Source organism: Megascapheus bottae, chromosome 19 (assembly GCF_031878675.1).
Source record: "Megascapheus bottae isolate mThoBot1 chromosome 19, mThoBot2.hap1, whole genome shotgun sequence".
Taxonomy (NCBI): domain Eukaryota; kingdom Metazoa; phylum Chordata; class Mammalia; order Rodentia; family Geomyidae; genus Megascapheus; species Megascapheus bottae.
In genome coordinates this window covers 15,012,001-15,035,430 of record NC_143527.1, presented here as the reverse complement: position 1 = coordinate 15,035,430, position 23,430 = coordinate 15,012,001, and the positions used below count along the sequence as shown (strand labels likewise).

At 36.3% G+C, this 23,430-nt stretch overlaps 1 protein-coding gene across 1 annotated transcript in view; it reads left to right on the top strand.

Annotated features, from left to right (window-relative positions):
- The window catches only part of Dcc (DCC netrin 1 receptor), a 934,207-nt gene that overhangs the window by 835,513 nt on the left and 75,264 nt on the right, over nucleotides 1-23,430 (top strand). The window contains exons 20-22 of the mRNA XM_090353075.1: nucleotides 1,382-1,576; nucleotides 9,588-9,620; nucleotides 22,645-22,710. Of these exons, the coding sequence (XP_090209201.1) occupies nucleotides 1,382-1,576; nucleotides 9,588-9,620; nucleotides 22,645-22,710 (294 nt within the window). The remainder of the gene's footprint in view (nucleotides 1-1,381; nucleotides 1,577-9,587; nucleotides 9,621-22,644; nucleotides 22,711-23,430) is intronic.

Genomic DNA, 23,430 nt, shown 5'->3' with positions numbered 1-23,430 from the left:
GCTGAAAGGCACAGAATCATGGAGTGCTTTTATCCTGTACAATCGTATGAAGCTTATAGAAAGAAAAGCTCGTGATGAAGAAGGTCTTCTAGGCAAGTCATAGCTAAAGTTGGACAATATAGACGAGTACAATTTAGGCAAGGAAAACAATGGAAGTTACGATTAACGGTGTGTGAACAGGAGGGAAGGAAGGATAAGGATGCTGGGGACATTAGTGTTATCGTGAAGTTTTGTGGTGAGATGCAGTGTGCTGCACGATCCCTTTGAGGGACTTCTTACGTCCCCCACACAGGCAAAGAGGACTCAAAAGAAATGAATAGGAAATGTATTTTAAACACTTGTTTTGAAGAGAACAATTTATGATGCACAAAAGACAAAGGGACATCTGTAGCCATGGGATAGGTCACTGCAATGTTTTGGTAGAAATGGAGTATTCACGTGGCAAGGACAGATACGTCCTTCTGGGAGAACCTTGTAAGGTCTATCTGATGGCTCAGTATAAAGATGAGTAGTGTTTCTCAATAAGAGCTGCCGTACAAATTGGCCATTTCTAGTGGTAAAATAAATGAGTATTTTATTGAAATACCTGGGTTCATTTCATGGCATTTTAGAATATCATGAACAAGGATGCTATTTAGCATTCAAGTTACACATCCCCTATCACAAAGAATGAACATCCTCCACTGACAAGTCAATAATGGTTTAGATGCTAACTAGGTCACTTATAACGAGCCAATTATATTTATTTGCTTTGCCAGACTGGAAAAGAAGTAGTGTTGTTAGGTACTTATATGTGATGATAGAGGCAATCATGCCAGTTGTTTATCTAACTATCTTGGGCCACTTTCAACTTCATCATCTGTGAAAAGAGAGCATCCGTGTTGTATTGACTTCACAGATTTATTACATCAGTAAAATATGATTCTTTGTTTTTATGATACTTTAAACATGCACAATGCTTTATCCTTTCCAATATATTTTTATTATTTCAGTGCAAGCCAAAATAAACACTATTTATTTTCATTATTGTACGACAGTAAAAATTCAACTGACTTATTATCTCTGTTTCACATGCTTTAACATACTTATATATTAAAGCAAACCAATTATCAGGCTTCATCAGTAGAAGACAGTGTATTTTAAATGACTGCCAATGTTTTTATTTTCAATGGCTCATTCCATTCTTATTGTATATGTTGACTCAATTATTCATCTAATCTTTGCAGTGTTTAAAAGAAAAGTTTACAAATTGAATTCTGTAGTTTACAGGTAATGGACCCATAATAATTATTAGAGAGTGTGTTAAATGTGAGTGTGTGCAGGAAGAACAACAGTATGCAGTCTATCCACTAAACAAACTTGCACTTGCCTATTTACACAGCTTACATCTTATTTTACACCTTGGACAAGAACATTCCCATCGATGACTGGATTATGGAAACAATTAGTGGAGACCGACTCACTCATCAAATCATGGATCTCAACCTTGACACCATGTATTACTTTCGAATTCAAGCACGGAATGCAAAAGGAGTGGGGCCTCTCTCGGATCCCATCCTCTTCAGGACTCTAAAAGGTTCGAGTCATTCCCCTTCTGCTTTCCTGTGGTGGTAGGATTCTTAGGAAATAACAAGATGTGTTGAAAGCTGCTCTATACCATTTTTTAAAATTTTTTGGCCACATGGCATTTGTGGCTATCCAAACTAAATTAAAATGTGTCATAGTTTATATGCTTAAAGAAAAGAATTCTGTTATGTTTTCTGCTATCAGCAAAGGCAAACGTATTTAAAAAGTCTTAGACTTTTTAACTGATCCTGCATATATTGGTTTCACTCAAAATACAATGAAATCCTTCAGTTTTTCTTGAAAACAATATTATTTATTTGCACTGAATTATGTAAATAAGCTACTTTAAATATTTTATTCTGAAAACTAATATCTTTTATATATTAAAGAAAAGTGTGATGCAAGACAGAGTTTCAAACAATATTCATATTTTAATAACCCAGAGTAGCAAAAATGAAAAAACAATATCTTTCTATGTGATAATTTGGAGGAAAGTTCATATGCTTATAAAATTATCAATTTTATAAATAAATGTTCAATTTTTGTAGGTACATATTCAGAGAAAAATATCAACTCCAAGCATATTGGTTACATCAAAAATAATTTTCTTATTAACCTTACTGTTTTAGAGCACAGTATTATTTTTCTGAATGACAAATGGTTCTATGAACCTAACTCTTTAACAATGGAAAGACATTTTAATGGTCCATAGCTGATATTTAAAGATGCATTTATGGCATTGTATGCATAATGTTAGAGGACAGCATGACTCTAACATCAGTGTCTATCCAATGCCCATATAACATAGGAAAAACATGATACATGATAGATGACATACTGGGATATTAGAAACACAGGATTGACATATATTTGTAGATTTTGACATACAAAAAGAATAATCTTAAAATAATTGTATAGTCAATTTCTCCTAAGCAATTACTCCAACTCAGTCATGAGGAAGCTATTCCAGAATAGGATTTTGATAACCAGTGATCTGAAGGTTTTTGTCAAGCATGCACAATCATTCATCCCAAGCCTGCATGACGAGTCTTAATAAAAGAGAAGTTATAGAAGGAAGCAGAGAATGAAAGCTCTCATCACTGTCCATCTTTTGAGGATACCAAGTCTTAACCAAATTTCCATCCAAATGACAAAGTGAAAATCAGCCAGTTACTCATTTCGTAGGAGAATGGAACATAAAACTAAGTAATGTCTCACAAATGTTTCAACTTTATCTGTACATAGAAACCAAATTAATTCCATGCTCCCAGCATATGTCAACTAGGGATTTAAGATAACTTAAGACATCCAAAGTTGTAAATTTCTCAATGATGATTTTTCATTCAACATAGAGCACACACTAGCTTGGCATGCATTCTAGTCATTTTACCCACAGTTCCTTAAAAAAATCAAGTGATAAAATGATTATCAAAATTGAATTTGATAATCAAGCTGGAGGAATTTGATTGTGAAATTCAGGAATTTATTCTTTTATAGTTGCCTGGAAGAGTTATTTCTAACATCCCAACTTATTATGGGATGCTCAAAATTTTAGACAGATACATGTAATAAATAACGATCTGAGGTTTTAAATGTATTTTAATTTATTCAAAAGATGGATATTGTCTACCCTTGCACCAAAAGCATTGAGCATGGGTGTACCTTCATGTGGTTTTCAAGGAGAGATATTCTAAAACCAATGAATTCCTCATCGTAATAGAATTCAATCCACAATGCCTATGAGGTAAAATCAGGCTACTGCTTCCTGATAGAAGATTTCCTGTTCCCAAAGTGACTTCAAAACATAAGGCCTAACATAAATAAATAAAAAGCAAGGCCTCTGATAATCACAATGTAACCTTTTTTTTGGCAGAAAGGTAGAGATATTTTCCTGTAACTAGAGAAACCCCCAGTAGTCTACCAGGTAGTGGGCCAGTGTTTCATTGTAAAGTATGCCCAAGAGGGCTTCCATCGCCTCTATCTTCTCAAAATAGCAGCACTTTATCCTTGAGGCTGGAATTTCATAGATTTAGTATGCAAAACCAGCTAGAGAAGCTCAAACAAACTTAAACAGTAATCACTGATTAGTTTAAAAGATATTTGTAATGAGCAAGAGACGTCATTGCTATGTTTTATGTACATAGATACATGTGATCTATCTAATCCTTTCCTTAAGATGTAATTAGAATGTTGAATTTGATTCATTGACAACATAGGATTTTGCAGATACAACTCCCATTCTCTTTCACCCATCCTTTCCAGACTTCTATGAATATACTTGCTCAAAGCACTGAAAAATGTATCCATCCCTGACTGTGAGTTCCCTCCCCAAAATGCTCATGACTGTCGGCTTATGAAGGATATTCACAATGAGAAGACTAGAGAGAATTTCTGTCTAGGGAGGAATTATATCCCACACACAAAGAAGCAATGTGTTCATCAATATATGGTCAATAGAGAATCGTCTATTCTCTGGGCATCTTAATTGTTATTCTGAAATATGAATCTTCCTCATATTCACAAATAAAGCACACAGAAAGCTGTTTAGCAGGTCAGGAAAGAAATATGTTCAAATAATTTTGAATACAAAAATGTATCATTTTTATGTATAAGATTAGCATATACAAAGGTGCGCATTTAAAAATTCAAAGTCACAAATCACAAGAATTATAATCTATATTTCTCTTTTCATTAAAGATAATTATATAAAATAAACAATTTGGTCTCTGGCACAAAATATTCTTCAATCGATAACATATTGAAGAAAATAAGATATTTCAAATTTCATCCACAGCAGTTTTGCTAATAAACAAATCCATCCAGAGTATCTTTATTTTTTTATTTGTTCAAGCTATCTTAATCTTCAGATAATGCATATGACATGAATGAATGGTAAAGGAAGAGGCAAAGCGGGGAAATGAAATACAGCCGATTTTTTTCCTGTTTGTGTTTTTCTACTTATTAAGTTGATATCATTCCAAACAATTTGCTAAGTATGAAATGCTGATTGGGATAGCTTCAAAAGTATTCCCACTCTGGCTGCCAACGTATATGTTTCACAGATTATGTGAATACATAGGTTTTTGAACTGTTCTAATTCCTTCTTTGTGGAGACCCAGTAAGGTGAATCTGACTCTCCAAGTTCCTCAAAGGACACATTTTCCTAGACAACATACAACGTAAGTGTCTGTCAAAGCCTAGTCATTAGTAAGCCATAGTACAAAAGTATTTGAGAAGTTATAAGTCTTCAGTGAGAGATAAAATCAAATAAAAATCTAAATTATAATGGCTAGAATAGAGTCCTATGAATTGAAAATGCTGAATTTTGAGAATATATAACAGCCATTGATTTAAGCTCACAGTTTAAGTTTGAAGCTCACAGAGAAGACACAATCCTAAATGATAAACTATGATGAAGTTTTAAAATAAATACACTCCATTCATCCTCTCTAGAGCATTAGTCGTCTACACAAAAATGTGATACTGCAACTGAGCACTGGTGGCTCATGCCTGTATTCCCAGCTACACAGGAGGCTGAGATTTGAGGATCAAACTTCAAACTCAACCAGGCAGGAATGACTCCTATCACTGATAAACTACTCAAAAAAAAAGCTGGAAATGGAACTGTGACTCAAGTGGTAGAGTACTAGCTTTGAACAAAAAAGCTCAGGGACAGCACTCACACCCTTGTTCAAGTCCAAGGCCAACATACAAGCACACAAAGCACACGTAAAATCTACGAAAATGTCAAATCTTACGTTTTATTATGATAACTAAAATAATAACAAAGAAAGTAGGTGGGAGAAGAGGCATATGTCTGCCAAATTGAAGATGGTGATTTTCATAGATATGTACCCCAAATTCATAAATATAAATATTAAGCATATAAAGTTTTGCTTATCATTATATATCAGTGACATGTTTTCTTTTTTATATATTTTATTGTAATTAATAGAAGGGTTACATTATATTCACCAGATAGAAGGTGCATACTTCACAAACACTGATTCCCTTTCTCATGTTTTGGCTCCCATTTCCCTCCCCCCACCCCGCCCCCCATTTTGTTTTCTCCCCCTGCCCTATCCGATTTCAAATAACCAAATACGCATATATACAATATATCAGATAACCAGGTAAAATACTGTAACAATATGAGATAGCCAAGGGACAGCAAAAGAGATGAGAGATAGCATAGTACATTAAAGACAACAATCATTCATTATATGGTTTTTGTTTCTATATCCTGGAGGTCCTTTCATTTAGCATCATATTAAATGACCTTATGTATCCAGCTTTTGTTCCATTGTAAATCTCTTCTAGGAGATCCCAAGGTTTCTACTGATTATGACAAATGAGGGAAACCATTGAGCCTATGTTCCTTTGAGTCTGGCTTACTTCACTTAATATGATTTTTTTCTAAGTCTTTCCATTTCCTTACAAATGGGGCGATGTTTTTTCTGACAGCAGCATAGAACTCCATTGTATATAAATACATGTTGCTGATCCACTCATCAACTGAGGGATATCTGGGTTGGTTCCATATCTTTGCTATGGTAAATAGTGCTGCAATGAACATCGTTTTGCTAGTGGATTTAGTATGTCCTTGTTTCTGGGCAATTGGGTAAATGCCAAGTAGTGGAATTGCTGGGTCATAGGGGAGCTCCATGTTTAGTCTTTTGAGGAACAAGTTTGCATTCCCACCAGCAGTGTAGTAGTGATCCCTCCTGGCTACATCCCCTCTAGCATCTGTTGTTAGATTTCTTGATCCTGGCCATTCTAACTAGAGTGAGGTAGAACCTTAGAGTTGTTTTGATTTGCATTCTTTTATTTCCAGAGATGCACTGACATGTTTTCTTAAAACATAAATAGCCAATCAATTTATGAGGCATCCTGACATTTCTGTTGGCGATCAGGATTTATATTTCAATTAGATTACCATTTATTTTGCCAGACCTGGACCTTGAACTTAGGGACTGGGCACTGTCCCTGAGCTTTTTTGGTCTGAAGTTAACACACTACCACTTGAGTCACAGCACCATTTTTGGCTTTTTCCATTTATGTGATACTGGGACTCAAATCCAGGGCTTCATGCATGCTAGACAACCATTCTACCACTAAGCCACAGTCCCAGTCCTAGATTACGATTTTATATCAAATTTTATAGGCTCCTAAGTATTAAAGAATTAGTATTAATTTATTCATTTGCAAAGAAGACCTATCTAAGAGTGGAATTTAGGATTAAATTCAGTTTTGATAAACTCAATTTTAAGATCAGTTCTTTTTTTCTTTTTCTTTTGTCAGTCATGGTGCTTGACTCTAGGTCTGGGCGTTATCTCTGAGCTATTCTGCTCAAGGCTACTGCCTTACCCCTGGAGCCACACTACCACTTCCGGTTTTCTACTGGTTAATTGGAGATAAGAGTTTCAGGGACTGTAGTGCTGGGCTGGCTTTGAACCTCAGCCTCCTGAGTGGCTAGGATTACAGGCCTGAGAAACCATGTCCAGGTACAGGTTTTTTTTTTTCAAGCGTCAGTTTTTACACACCTGAAACTGAACAATTAAGTGTTAAAAGATTTAAATATTTATTAATTTATTGAGGTTATTCTATATTGATGATACCCCAGTATTTTTCTCTATAAACTTAATTTTTTTTTTGCCAGTCCTGGGCTTGAGCTCAGGGCACTGTCCTTGGACTTTCTCAAGGCTAGAGCTCTACCACTTGAGCCTCAGCACCACTTCTGGCTTTTTTCTATGTATGTGGTACCGAGGAATCGAACCCAGGTCTTCATGCATGCTAGGCAAGCACTTTAACCACTAGGCCAAACTCCCGGCCCCTCTCTATAAATTTAAAAATCAACTAATTTCACTTATAAAAACCCTACATATATAAAGTAACTCCCTGAATTTATTATATTATATATATATGGGTCTATAATAACTTGTTTACTGCATCCATTTTATTATAGTTAATCCTAGCTTCTTTTTTTGTGGGTCATGGGGCTTGGACTTGGCCTGGGCACTGTCCCTGAGCTCTTTATCTCAAGGCTACCACCCTACCCTTGAGCCAAACCCCACTTTCATTTTCTAGAGGTTAATTGGAGATAAGAGTCTCAGGTCCTATGGCCACGTAATCTTTGACAAGGGAGCAAAAAAAATAGAATGGAAGAAAGACAGCCTCTTCAACAAGTTGTGCTGGCAGAACTGGTTAAGCACCTGCAGAAAACTAAAGTTGGATCCTTCTTTGTCACCTTGCACTAGAATTAACTCCAAATGGATCAAAGACCTGGAGGTAAAAGCTGACACACAGAAAACTTTACAGGAAGGAATAAGAGATACACTAGGCCTCCTTGGCACAGGTCGAAACTTTCTTAATAAGGACCAAGAATCACAATAAATCAGAGAAAGGCTGGATAAGTGGGACTTCATTAAACTGTGGAGCTTTTGTATGGTAAAGGACATAGCAAATAAATTAATTAGGAAGCCTACAGAGTGGGAGAAGATCTTCACCAACCAAACAACGGACAAAGGCCTCATATCTAAAATATATCAACAACTCAAAAAATTGAATCACTCCAAAACTAATCTCCAAAGTAACAACCATCCCATTAAAAAATGGGCCAAAGACTTAAAGAGAGTCTTCTCTGAAGAAGAAATAAAAATGGCCTATAGACACATGAAGAAATGCTCAATATCTCTGGTCATAAAAGAAATGCAAATCAAAACAACTCTAAGATTCCACCTCACTCCAGTTAGAATGGCCAGGATCAGGAAAACGAATAGTAACAGATGCTGGAGGGGATGTGGCCAGGAGGGATCACTACTACACTGCTGGTGGGAGTGCAAACTCATTCAGCCACTATGGAAAGCAGTATGGCAGTTCCTCAAAAGACTAAACATAGAGCTCCCCTATGAGCCAGCAATTCCACTACTTGGCATTTACCCAACCATCCAGAAACAAGGACATACTAAATCCACTAGCACAACAATGTTCATTGCAGCACTATTCACCATAGCAAAGATATGGAACCAACCTAGATGTCCCTCAGTAGATGAGTGGATCAACAAGTTGTGGTTTTTGTACACAATGGAATTCTATGCTGCTGTCAGAAAGAATGACATTGCCCCATTTGTTAGGAAATGGAAAGACTTAGAAAAAATTATATTAAGTGAAGTAAGCCAGACTCAAAGGAACTTACACTCAATGGTTTCCCTCATTCGTCATAATCAGTAGAAACCTTGGGCTCTACTAGCAGAGATCTGCAATAGAGCAAAATCTTGATACATAAGGCCATATAGTATGAAGCTAATTGAAAGGACCTCCAGGATATTGAAACAAAAGCCATATAATGAATGATTATTGTCCTTAATGTACTATGTTGTCTCTCATCTCCTTTTCTGTCCCTTGGTTATCTCATATTGTTACAGTATCTCACTTTGTTATCTGATATATTGAATTTATTTGTATTTGGTTATTTGAAATTTGATAGGGAAGGGAGGAAAACCAAGAAGGGTGTGGGGTGTGGGGGAGAGGGTAATGGGTATCAAGACATGTGAAAGGGTATCAATGTATGTGAATTAATGCACCTTCTATCTGACAAATATCATGTAACCCTTTTACTAATTACAATTAAAAAAAAGAGTCTCAGGTCCTTTTGTGCTGGGTCTGGCTTTGAACCTTGATCCTCAGATCTCGGCCTCCTGATTAGCTAGGGTTACAGGCGTGAGCAACCACACTTGACTTAATCCTAGCTTTGATTAAATTTATGTGTTATTTATTCTGAGTAGATAGAAGGAATGTCAAATAATATATTAAAACTCATTTATATAAAAATTTTTAGTTTCCCATCTGTTCATGGATGGGCATAATCACATATAAGTTTGGATATTTGTCAATTTTATTTCAATAAAATTCAGCATTAGAGTTGGTATGAAAACCTGCTAACCAAACTATTGATTTGATATGTCAGCTTTCTGGTTTGGTATTGTCAATGTCTAATAATATTATTTCTTTTTTCCCCACAGTGGAACACCCTGACAAAATGGCTAATGACCAAGGTATGGTGGCTCAATCTGTCATACTTTTTCCTTCTTGGATAAGTTCTGTTGGTTGGAATTGTCAGTCATTGCTTTGTATTCCTCTTTTCACCTGGCCTATCTACCTGATGGAATAGACACTGGTATGATGATTAATCTTGTTAATGAAGTTCTGCTTGGCTGAGAATGTGGGTCTGATAGAGAAGATGTAAATTTTCTTGAGAGGAAATTGTTTTGTCTCTATTCTGAAGGACCAATTAAAATGTCAAGCTTCTTTGTACGAAATAAATTTTTAGTCTCTGTCTGCACTTCTGAATAATTCACATTAAGTATAATTAAGCTCAGCATAATTTTCAAGCTGCTCTTGCACCCTTCTATGAGCTATGGATTAAAGTTCTGTAGCACTATATAAATCATGGGTATTTTGCCTCTGCAGTGAGATCCTTTTAATAAATAAAAACAAAGGTTGGTCAACTCTTTGAGCATATTCTCATCGTTCATTTGAAGCCAATTTTTTTAAGAAGTTGTCAGTTCATGACTCAGATGCTGGTCATAGTTGATTATTTTCTTTAAAAAAAACTATTCTTTTACTAAAATCTGATTTGTGTTGAAAAACAGGAATGATTTTACAAAAGAGAAATGGAGATAAATAGGAATTTTCTCTCAATTCAGAAGTATATAGAAAATTGCTACAAGCATAATTTACAAGTGGATGAATCAATAGTGCCCATTATCTTTCCAGTTAAGTTGGGCGGGAGAACAAGAAGTTGATGAGCTTCAATGTTTAAAGATGCTATATTATTTTAGAAAGGACTTTAGAAATAGTATTCCCCCTTGTCCACACTGCAGATTTGTTGAAGGTTCTCTTTCTTTGAATAAGTATGTATCATTAGCAAAACTGACCATAAGTGCCATGTCTCATAAGACAACATATTGTGCGAATAGAGGAAACTGCTCTTTTTTTATATGAATACTTTGGAACTTTGGAAAAACTTGAAACATCTGGATGTTGTCTCTCTCTTACCACAGAGAGCTGACTACATGGACAGTTTTTTCATTAATTATCTCATGTTTAGATCCCCCCTCCCACTCCAATCTCTTTTGCTGGACTTTAATTTAATATAAAGTGATTAGGAGTTTACATATCGAATACTGGAAATTTTGCTCAGCATAGAAGTATTGACTCAAGATTAAAATAGTCTAGCTTGTGTGCTTGCTTTCAAATAAATTTGAAAAAAACTGAGATGTAAGAGATTGATCACAGATTAATATTTTAAGGAAATGGCTTAGGTCACATGATGTAGACGTACAACATAAAGAACAGCTGTGCCTGAAATTCTTTTCTCTTTTATTTCCTTTCCATTTGCTTTTGTTTAAATTCTTTCAGTTTGAGTCAGTGTCTGGTTCGTGTGGATGTTTATAAAGACGAGATGAATCCCTTAGGAAGCTTTCTTCACCACAGGTTGCTGTTCTACAAGCTGATGATTGATTCATGGGATCCTTGTAATAGTCCTGAGACAGATATCATTATTACAACCCTTTGAACAAAAAGAAGCAGAAACACAGCAAGATTAGATTACTTGCCTGGAGAAAAGCAATTAAAATGTAGCAATGTCATGATTCAATATACTAAGGAACAAAGCAAACAATCTTCTACCTGGAGCCAAGGGTTAGTGGGACGACATAGTGTGGGAAACACCAGCACAAAACTCCAAATGCTGGCTATTCCAATGCTTTTTCACATGGAAGACATGAAGATCGATGCTGTTTACATCAGGGCCTTACACTCATGACTTTGTTAACCTTAGCTACATCCATTTAGGTCCCATATCTAAATAGAGTCATACTGTTAGAGAATCAATATATGGATTTGAAGAATGGAGAACAACTTAGTCTATATTGTCCACATTCATATAGAACACTGTTCATTTGCTCCTTGGCTAATTTTCTTCTGAGTTTTGCAGACAAATAAGCAGAAAATACATGGGTTTTGTTGTTATTGTTGTTTGTTTGCTTGTTTGTTTTTGTCAAGTCTTTGGGCTTGAACTCTGGGCCTGGCTGCTTCTCTGAGCTCTTCAGCTGAAGGCTACTGCCCTACCCCTTGAGCCTCAGCCCCACTTCTACTTTTTTTAATGGTTACTTAAAGATAAGAGTCTCTTGGATTTAGTGCTTGGGCTGGCTTTGATCCAGGATCCTCAGATCTCAGCCTCCTGAGTAGCTAGTATTACAGGCGTGAGACACCACACCTGGCAGTAAATATTTTTCACAACAATAAAGATTTTCAGCAGAATTGGAAACCAAAATATTTCTTTCTACTATGAAGTGCTGATACAATGGTGAATCTAGATATTTATTATTGTCAAATCCAATTTCACCTTCTCCAAACCCCTACATTTCAGATATCATGAAGATCTAACTAAGGACTGATGGGATCATCAGATTTTTAATCTGAAGGGAATTTTTCCTTATATTTCATGTAATCCCAAATATTCTCCTTTACTTTGAGATGTTTATGTGAAAATGTTAGTCTACATCGCATATTAATGATTTCATATGGATTTCCAGGCTTGCAACTTCGTGGCAATAAAGCAGATACGAAGGCAGTAAAAGCTGGCCTCACAGACTGAGGGCCAATCCCTTAGTGAAATGATGTATGTCATTACTGACAAGAAGGATGAAGTAGATTCTTACATCCACATCTTTTAAGCTCCTTTTGTTCCCAATGGCCTGGCAGAAATTTTACCTGAAACACTGGGCCGGAGAAGAGGCAAGTTTAACAATTCAGAAAAAGAAGGCCTTTGTGAACTACTCTTTCAGCAGAGAAGGAAATTTTTTCTTCCAAATCTTAGTAATGGCTTATAATGCCCTGGCTTTGTCTGCCAGTCACTGCTGTGTGCTGTAAGAGCCCTGGAATGGAGTCCAATTCGTTCAGTTCCAGCACAGCCCTGAGGTGATAACCTGTGAGCATGAGAAAGCACTTCTCTCTGAATCACACCTGTGAAACCGAGAATTTGGCCCGAGATTATCTTATGCTTTCTTTATAGATTTAATATTCTCAAGCTTTAGGATTGGTGTTACAACTGAGAAAGAATCCAGGCATTCCCTCTTTGCACAATATAGCATCGATCAGTCATTTTCCCACTACTCTCCTATTTAGCTCTCTTGTCAATCTTATAGATGGAGGAAATGAGACAGAGGTTTGAAAAAACTGAGGACTTTTACCCTTCACCACATTAAAATTTCTGGAAATGCATTGAGTTCATTGGATTGCACTTTATTCAAGAACTTTAAATTTACTAGGCACCACATAAGTAGCTCACATCTGTAATCCTAACTACACAGGAGGATGAGGTCTGAGGATTCTGGTTTGAAGCCATCCCAGACTTGACTCAGAGACTCTTATCTCTAAATACTTAGCACAAGGTTAGAATTGGTGGTATGGTTTGAGTGGTGGAGCGCCAGCCCTGAGATTTGAGAAAACTAAGCAGGAAGTGAAACTGAGTCCAAGTCACAATATGTTCTCTCTGTCTCTCTGTGTCCCTGTCTCTCTCTCTGTCACACACACACACACACACACACACACACACACACACACATACACTTAAACCTAATGGCATCCCTATACATTTACAAATGTACCTTTTTGAAGGACTTTGTTCTCAATAGGGTCTTCAGAAAAAGACTTAATGCTATACCTGCCATTTCATACCTCAGCAGTTTTAATTTCATGAGTAAACAGAATTTTAATTGTTTTCAATTTGTGGAATACAAGGTTTTCAAAGGTAATGTAGTCAGTTTTGGAATTTGGTTAATTTAATCCAGACTTTGTGGTGTTTGAATGAAAGCAATCAGGCTTCTGTCTTGGGGGGGAGGATAAAATTTTTAGCAACATTTGGTACAGATTAGTTAATTAAAAATGAAATCTCTCTACCCTTTTGTATATACTTCCAATTGATATTTAATACAACTGCTTGATACATCCACTTCAGAAAGTTATTCTCACCAATGATTTTCTTAGGTCCAAAATTTTGACAATTCTGGAAGCGAGGACTGCTGACAAAGTAGAAGCAGGAAATGAGTAATGTTCATTTAATAGAGTGTTAAGTGCGTATCGTGTGCCCAGCAATCAGTCAAGTAGCTGCTTAACTCAGCCGCTCTGGAGTTTTCCTGTTTTCTGTAACTTTGAAAAAAGGAAATGTATATTCCTAAGAATTCCTGTGAATCATGTAAAATTTTAACCTTCTCAGCACTTTGAAGAAGACAGCATAGTTTCCAGGCCCACAAACCATAGTCATGTTACGACCCAGTGCTTTTCTAGGCGTCACTGTCTTGCTGTAGACATTAGCAGGGACAGACGGATCTTCCTGGTAATGTCTTTTTGCCTTCTCCTCCTATCAGTTCTGGACTCTGCATGCTGAGTTTTCTTCTTAAAACATAGGTGGATCACGGTTGGTTGCTGAATAAACTAAATTTTTGGTAACAAAGCTACGAACTACAAGTGCTCGCTCCTAGACTCATGACTACTGTAACTCAATATGTATGCCAAAATCGATTCACAAAAAACTATCAATCACTCTGGAAAAATTACCCTTTTATGACTTAATCTTTTAACTGGAACTATCCTCTTGACTTAACAGTTCTTTCTTCTTTTCTCAAGTGAGCAACATTAGGCCATTTTAAGACTCCTTTCCCAATCTATTGTTTTCCAAGAGCCTTTCTTACCTTTCTGATCTTTGTTTATTCTATATGTCCGTAACACTCAATTCCTCTATCACTGTGTTGTCCAGTTCTGATAATTGCTGTTAATGTTCAAGCTTAACGCTCAGTTTTTTTTGTTTTTTTGGTTTTTTTTGTTTTTGGTTTTTGGTTTTTTTTGCCAGTCCTGGGCTTGGGCTCAGGGCCTGAGCACTGTCCTTAGGCTTTCTCAAGGCCGGAGCTCTACCACTTAGCTTCAGCACCACTTCTCGCTTTATTCCTATGTATGTAGTACTGAGGAATTGAACTTGGGTCTTGTGCATGCTAGGCAAGCACTCTACCACTAGGCTAAACTCCCAGCCTTTAATGCTCGGTTTTAAGTCCTCTAAGATTAAGGACTGACAAAATTGCCTTTTGTACCTCTCTGAGCCATAGTCTCTAACTTACATCCCATCGTTTTATTGCTAGGCAATAAATGCTTGTTCATTGAACATGGCATAAGCATTTGAGAGGCAATCTTAAAACCATCCAGAAAGATATGCTTTCCTGTCTGATTAAAAAGTGTAGTTAGTGGACCCAACTCCTCATACTAAGGGCTATGAATGGTACATGTTACTAGGAAATGAATAAGGCATAAGAATATGTTTTCAGGGCCTAGTGGTAGAGTGCTTGCCTAGCATGCACGAAGACCTGGGTTCAATTCATCAGTACCAAATACATAGAAAAAAGCCAAAAGTGGTGCTGAGGCTCAAGTGGTAGAGCGCTAGCCTTGAGAAAGTCCAAGGACAGTGCTCAGGTCCTGAGCTCAAACCCAGGACTGGCAAAAAGTAAAAGAGCAACCAGAAAAAAAAGTTATTTGTAATTTAAGAAATGGTGGTCTCCATTATGGATGATTCTAACCTCCAGTACCCTAATCTTGGCCTCTACCCTTTTGGTTGTTAACAGGATTACAGGCCTCAAACTCATATATTGCTAAGATGGAGAGTTCTCAATAACTTCTGTCCCAGGCTGGCTTTGAACCACTATCTTCCCCATCTCCATCACCCAAATACCTAGAATTATAACATGGGCACTCTGTAGAACCCTGTGGGTCCATTGTCAATAATTGGTAATAAACCTAATAAGAATATATTTTATTCTCAATGTGAATAATACAAAATAGAAAATCAAATGATATCACTTGCTATACGATTCTAGGGGGCAATTCACGATGGACTATAGAAGTAGAAAAAAGAAGAAGAAAGACAAAAGAGGAAGAGGAAGGAAGGAAGGAAGGAAGGAAGGAAGGAATGAAGGAAGGAAGGAAGGCAGGCAGGCAAGAAGGGGGAAAAGAAAGAGAGAAGAGAAGAGAACAGAAGAGAAGAGAAGAGAAGAGAAGAGAAGAGAAGAGAAGAGAAGAGAAGAGAAGAGAAGAGAAAAGGAAAAGCACTTTTTAAACCTGAGAGTGGACTTTAGCTACATAAGGAAACTGGAATCAATTTAGATTATTTCACAGGAAAAGACTAGTTGACTTCTTATTTAGAGAAATCCTAGGATGAAAAATATCAGAAAGCCAAAAAGCTGGATCAATAGAACTGCACAACCAGCTCAAGGGACTACAGGGTTGCCATTTTGTAGAAGAGTCCTGCCTAGGGAAGGTATTAATTTGTGACAAGGATTTTCTAATTGCCTTGTGCTTGAACCTGGTAGTTCTATGGCTGTTCTATTTTCAGCACATGAATGACCTACCATCTATATTATCATCTAAAGACCTACATCTTCACCTGAATCTGAACTCGTTGGGGGAAAGAGGAGGAAATAATGATCTGGAATAGGAGTAGGGAATAGAAATTGGAATAGGAGTAAGGATCAGTCAATTTCCAAACGTTTTCTTACCCTATTTTGTCTGTGAGCAGACTATTTCCTTTGTCTTTCAAGTGCTGCTTTGTTAGATATGATCTCTTTAGAACAGAATTAGTACCTCAAATCATTCATCCTAAGATCTCTTACCTATACTTCAGGTTCTACTCTTAGAAGTGCTCTAATTTCTCGTTTCTTTCTTCGTTACAGTCATCTTACCATTCATGTACAGTAAAGTCATCAGATGATTTAGAGTCAGATATTTCAAACATAGTCCTGAGTATATAAATCTTTCTGAGTTATAGTTTACTCATCTATGAAATGAAATGAATGCAGTCTGCTCCTTAGATTCATAATTAATATTCCAACATATTATTTATTTTGAATTTCTTCCACCTAAGTGATTTTTTTTCACACCAATTCAAAATAATCTTTCTAAAATATATTATTCTGCTTAAAATGTGTACATGTATCCTGCCTGATAAATTCCATATTCTGGTTGCATATCTGAAGAGCATCATTATTTTCTCTCTCTTTCTAAGCTCATCTAACTCACACTTTTCTGCCTGATGAATTTCTACTGATCCTCCTCAGATACTAACTTTTAAAAAACCTTTATTCATTTTTATAAGCCTAAAGAGCTAACCAATCTGTTTTCAGTATGAAACTTTCTTAGAGCTGTATTTTTCATTTTCTGAAATTACTGTGTATTTGTAATTATCTGCTTATCATTTTTATTTCCCTTTGGGTTCATCTCCAAGCCACTATAATAGCAATTCCATGCTGTTAATGGTTAGAGCAGTAGATCCACCAAACAGTTGTTGTATCACTGAATGGGCCGTAGAAAGATCCATGGATGAACCAATTCTGTGTTCCAATGGGGTCAAGTATTCTGTCACACAACCAGTACGTCAAGTGAGATGCTTATGTCATTCTGTAACTGCAGCTGCAGACACATAGGCACTTATGGAGGAAAGATGCCTCAAGCTGTTATTTCCCCCTGTGTTCTCTGGAGCTTCACCCTGACATGAACACATTTTGTATCTACCTTTCAGTTAGCTGTGGAATTTTGTCCAGAAATGTCCTAATTAATACATCAAAGAGAATACTTTTTGCAAAAACATTTATATTTTATTTGCCAACTTTATGCATATGAATATAGACACATGTATTCCATCAAAATCCATTTCCCTATTTTTTAGAATTAGTTCAAAATTCTGTGAAATAAGCTTTCATAGGTTAATATAAATTTTCTTGTTTTTTAATTTAATTTTTTTTGCCAGTCCCGGGGCTTGAAATCAGGGCCTGAGCACTGTCCTTGGACACATTTTGCTCAAGGCTAGCACTCTGTCATCTGAGTCACAGCACCACTTCCAGCTTTTTCTGTGTAAGTGGAAGCAAACCCAGGGTTTCCTGCATGCTAGGTGAGCATTCTGCAGGCTAGACTCCTGGCCCTTGTAATTTAATTTTATTGTCAATGTACAGAGGGGTTACAGTTGCCTAAGTAAGGTAATGGGCATATTTCTTGTCAAGCATTGTTAACCCCCTTCTTTTTTCTCCCACTTTCACCCCAACTCCTCTCTTCCTCCATGTTGTAAAGTTTATTTCCAACATATTGTCATGTGAGTATCACTGTTGAATTGGTTCACTCCTTGTGTTTCTAAGGATAATTGAAAAGTAGGTTTTATTCTTGTCAAAAGTCTGCTCTGTTAATATTTAATGGAATACAGACAAGAATTGGAATTATAAAATGTACCCTTTATGGTTGAGGTAAAAATGTTCAAAATGGCATTGTTTTTCTCTTACACTGTACTGTGTGTGATTTAAAGTAGTTTAAAAAATACATTCCTGTTCTGAACATTCTTGCACTTAGAACTTCTGCACGTGTCAGATATAACCAAAGATTGTTAAAAGAGGAAAACTGGATGGATTATTATTGAGTAGCAACACTTAATATGTACTAAGACATATTAACTGCATTAGATATAGAGTAGTAATTGTTTTCATTATGTGTAATAATAATGGAAATCCCACTGATTTTGTGTTTCTATAGCAGTGGATAAAAAATATCCATTCATAGTATAGGAACCCAGTTTTATTGTAGAACACACAGGTCCCATCAAAATACAATTAAAACAGATAATTTGTCACATTTTGGCTTAGCATTCCTTATCTGACTATAAATGCATGGCTCTTTTCAGTTATCTTACAAATCAGTTGTCATATCTCACTGGTTTCCCCATTTGTTCATGAGCCAAATAAATCACACTTACTCATTCAAAAATTTTTCATTCTATAGTTGTCATCTCAGCCTAGTGACCATGTCCTTTGCTGGTCAGAAGCTTTTCAGCTTGATGCTATTCCGTTTTCTGATCCTTACTTCTATTTGCTGAGCTCCTGGAGTGCTATTCAAGAAGTTATTTCCTAGACCAATAAATTCTACTGCTTTCATTGTCCTGTCCAGTAGAAGTTTCAGAGACTCAGGTCTCACATTAAGGTTTCTGAAATTGATATTGGGACAATGTGAGAGATAGGGGTCCATTTCCAGTCTCCTGCATGGGGATATCTTGTTCTCCCAGCAGCATTTGTTGAAGAGAATTCTTCTCCAATGTATATTTCAGGGTTTTTTGTCCAAAAAATTGTTTGTCTCTGAGATTGTGGATTATATCTGAGTCTTCTGTCTACTCCATTGGTCTGTTTCTGTGCCAGTTACAGTAGCTCTTTTAACAATGCCAGATAAATCAAAAGCATTTAAAATCAAATACAATGGTGCTTTAATCATAATAGGCAGATGGTTATATTTACATCTTTAAAGACAGAATAAATTAAAAAGCATCTCTAGTTGACTACTGTTAACTTATTTTGAATATGCTTGTTTAAGTTCTAGACACAGAAAACCAATTCTGTCATGGCAGAATTCATAGCTAACATACATCCTTCCATACTCCTCATTCCCTGCAGATCTAGGATTATGCTTTTCATATAGTAGGCATTTAATAAATTATGAATGAATTATTGCCAATTTAAAGCCCCTTTAATGGAATGAAGACCTCTGGGAGTGTGGCAGGAGTTTATATCTTTGCACTCCAACCATCTTCCTAATGACTTCTCTCTGGGACAGTGCCTATGAAATTAACCAACTGAACACATCAACTATCATTGCGTAGCAAAAAGCCCTTATAGCTGGGCACCAGTGGCTCATGCCTATAATTCTAGCTACTCAGGAGGGTGATTCTGAAGACTATGGTTCAGAGCCCAGCCTGGGCAGGAAAGTCTGTGAAACTCTTACCGTCAAAAACCTACTCAGAAGAAGCCAAAAATGTTGCTGCAGTTCACATGGTAGAGTATAAGCCTTGAACACAGATAGGTTCATGGATAGCACCCAGGCCTTGTGTCAAGCCAGGACCCACAAAAAAGAAAGAAAGAAAGAGAATGGAAGGAAGGAAGAAAGGAAGGGAGGAAGAAGGGAGGAAGAAAGGGAGGGAGAGAGGGATGGGAAGAGAGGAAAGAAAGAGAAAGGAAGAAAGAAAGAAAGAAAGAAAGAAAGAAAGAAAGAAAGAAAGAAAGAAAGAAAGAAAGAAAGGAAGGAAGGAAGAAAGGAAGGAAGGAAGAAAGGAAGGAAAGAAGAAAAAAGAAAGGAAGGAAGGAGGAAAGAAAGAAAGAAAGAAAGAAAGAAAGAAAGAAAGAAAAGGAAGAAGGAAAGAAAGAAAGAAAGAAAGGAATGAAGAAAGAAAGAAAGGAATGAAGAAAGAAAGAAAGAAAGAAAAAAGAAAAAGGAAAAAAGAAAGAAAGAAAAAAAGGAAGGGAGAAAAATAAAGCAGCCCTTAAAGACATTTTGGCCTGCCAAGCAGTATCACCAAAAATCTTTTGTCTTTATTTTCCAGCTGTTTTATATTTAGTACCTTTGTGGTTCTTGATTTAAAACAGAGGGAGAATTTTTGCCATCATTGTTCTTAATATTTTTTCTTATTAATGTTCTATTGAGAAAGCCATCTTAATATTTAAAAGATATATATCATAAAAATGGAAATGTAATACATAGGAATCTACTTTATTCCTTGTATTTAGATCAAGAGATGCCAGGTCATCAGTCGTCTAGAAATGGAGTTACGTGATTTCTTGCTTGAAGTGGTACAAGAATTCTAAATTACCATAAATCCAATCTTGGCTGGTTGATGATATCACACTTCATTAAAGCAGCTTCTCTTGAGCTTGTTAAGAATTACTTAATTTTCTTTTGTAACATCCTTCTAATTATAACACACACACAAAGTTAACCCATGTCAACACATCAGATTCTGTGTAAAATGCCGATGGTTCAGGTTGCACATTTATTTAGCAGATATTTCCCAGACTTACTTTATCTTTTCCAACACTCTAACCTCCATAAAATTGGGACTCTTCTTCTAGCTATTAGAATTCACATTGTAATCAATAGCCTGATTCAATCTAGGGGGTGCAATACCCAGAGAGCATTGAATTTGAGTTATATATGTATGTGCTTGTGGCTTGTTTTTATATCCTCCCACAAACTAGCAGAGAGTTGGAAACTTCATTAAAAAGACATTTGTCAGGATACTAGAGGAAAAGGAAAACCTTCCACCGGCTATCTACCTAATTTCCAACTCATGCAGGATTACTCCCAACAGGAATCATTTATTGCTTTTACTGGCCTAAGTGATGAGGTTATTAGCATCTCGTTAAGATGACTGCTTTGCAATCTAACTGCTTTCAGTGGCTTAAAGAAAAGTCATCTTAATATTCACACAGAACTTCTGTCTCACTTCACCACTGATGTCACGCTGTTGTGTGGCAAAGCTCATCCTCTGAGTGCTGAAACTTTCTAGTGTCAGTTACATAAACAAGGTGCTTGGAAAGGGGTTAGACCTCTCTGCTTTTTAGTGAGTGCACAAAGATGTTCACAGCCTCTGCTCATTTACATTTTTTAAAATTTTATTGTAAGGGTGATGTCACACGGGTTACCGTTACATATGTAAGGTAATGAGTACATTTCTTGTTGAACATTTTTATTCCCCTCCCTTGATTTTCCCACTTTCTCCCCCTACACTCCCCTCCTCCCCAGGTGTATAGTTCATTTCCAATACAGTATCTTGTGAACATAGCTGTTGTACTGGCTCACCCTTTGTCCTTTGTCTCAGCATTAAAAATAAATGAATTTTCCTTTTTTACCCATTCCCACTGTTATTCCTACACTTTAATTTCAGTTTCTTACAGACATCTAGTCATTGGCCTCACACACATTGAATGTGAATGTGCCATTTTATGTAAAAGACAATACAATGAGACTGGATTACATTTTAACTCTTTCTCTAAATTTCTATCCTAACTTCAGTTCTGACTTGATGTCAGAAGAATATTTTTAATTATGAATATATAGTCAGTGAACAAACTCCAAGTTGTTCTTTTCCATCTCTTTTGAAAATAAAATGAGATTTTGGAAAGTTTAAGTAAGAGGAATGTTTAGTATGAAAAAAAAACAAGTCTTACGATCAGGACTCTGTAATCAGAAAGATGAAGTAAACTGAAATCCATAGGTGTAAGAAAATAACCACTGTTATTGTGGCTTATTGTCTCCAGGATCATCTATTGATTAGAACTGATTCAGAAACAATCTTTTGAAGCAAATTCCATTGTGAAATCACTGTATTGTTATAGGTGTTTGCACGTAGATTCAATTATTCAAGTGGCCTACTTAGATATGCTTAAAGCTCAAAAGCTAATCAAATAATTACAGTTCCATATATGCATCAATGGAGAAAGGGATTACTTGTGGTAATACACACCATTAATTAAATTTTGTGTAATAGTATAATTAATTCTGGTTAATTTCAGACTGAATTAAATGCCATTAAATGCCATTTTCATGAGTGTTGAACACCTTACCAGAAGGAAATATTTCCAATCAGATTTGCTGAAGGAGTCTCCTTCCTTTTGCACCTTATTTGTAATAAATACTCAGACAATGTGGGGTGAAACCTGTCTCCTCTTATTATTTGAATCTACAATTTATTGAACACATAACAAAAAAAAAAGATGGGGAGTACTTCAAGACCCAGTTACAAGATGAAATATTTAACTCTGATAAGTTTGCCACAAGCTCATGCCAGAAGGGTGAGAAGAAATGAGAGAGCTAAAGCTCTGCCCTGTATTATTTCTGCATCCCACAGTCCACCTTTTAGGCTGATTCTACTGCTATATCATTCTTGGGTATTGTGGTTTAAAAAAAAAACTCTGAGGAATGAACAGAAAGGGGGAAGGGAATTGCTTCTCAGAAAAGATTCGCTTTTAGCTTAGCTGGGCTAAGGGAGTTGATTCTTGTGAGGACTTTTTTCCCTCACATGGCAGAGAACACTCTCTCCCAGGTACAGTGGTCTTAATATTATGAAAGTGTGTTGGCAGGTTAATTTAGTCACTCTGTATTTTTTATTTATTCAACTTAAGCTTTCCTCAAGCGTGTCAGCTGACATTCTGATATGATTTCAATACACAGGTCGTCATGGAGATGGAGGTTACTGGCCAGTTGACACTAACTTGATTGATCGAAGCACACTCAATGGTATGTATGCAAATTGGATTATCCTGGATTAATTGCATTTATTAAGTGGTTTAATTCTGAAGTGTTTGAAGCAAACTTTCTCTTGCCCAATGCCAAGAGCCCTGGATTATGGGGAGGAAGGATGCAGAACAGCACAAGCATGAAATTATTAGCAAACTTGTGGCACATTCTAGCAAGAAATGATACCAGTGAGAAGTGACAGGTGCATTAACAAAATAGAAAAGTATGCACAGTACACTTTATTTATTTTATTGTAATGTATAGAAGGGTTACGGTTATAGTCATCAGATAATAGGTGCATTACTTCTCACACATTGATACCCTTTCTCATGTTTTTGTCCCCCCACCCCTCCCAATCATCTTGTTTCCTCCCTTCCCTTTCCTATTTCAAATAATCAAATATACGTACATACAATATGCCAGGTGACTCAAAGTAAGATTCAGTACCAATATGAGTGCACAGTACATTTTAAATGCCATCAGCTATAAAATTAGGTAAAGTTTAAGGTGTTGTATTTTACATATTTGGAAAAATAATTTTATTGGGAGGAGGGATAACCAGGGTTGACTGAGCTGAAATCAACTAGGCTTCATTAAAGTGATGAAGCTCTTCATCTGTAGAGTACACTTCACTCTTCAAATCCTCTAGCATTTTATTACTAATTTGCTAGAAGTTATTTTGTTCTTCCTACTGAAGCTTACCCACACAGGGGTAGCTAT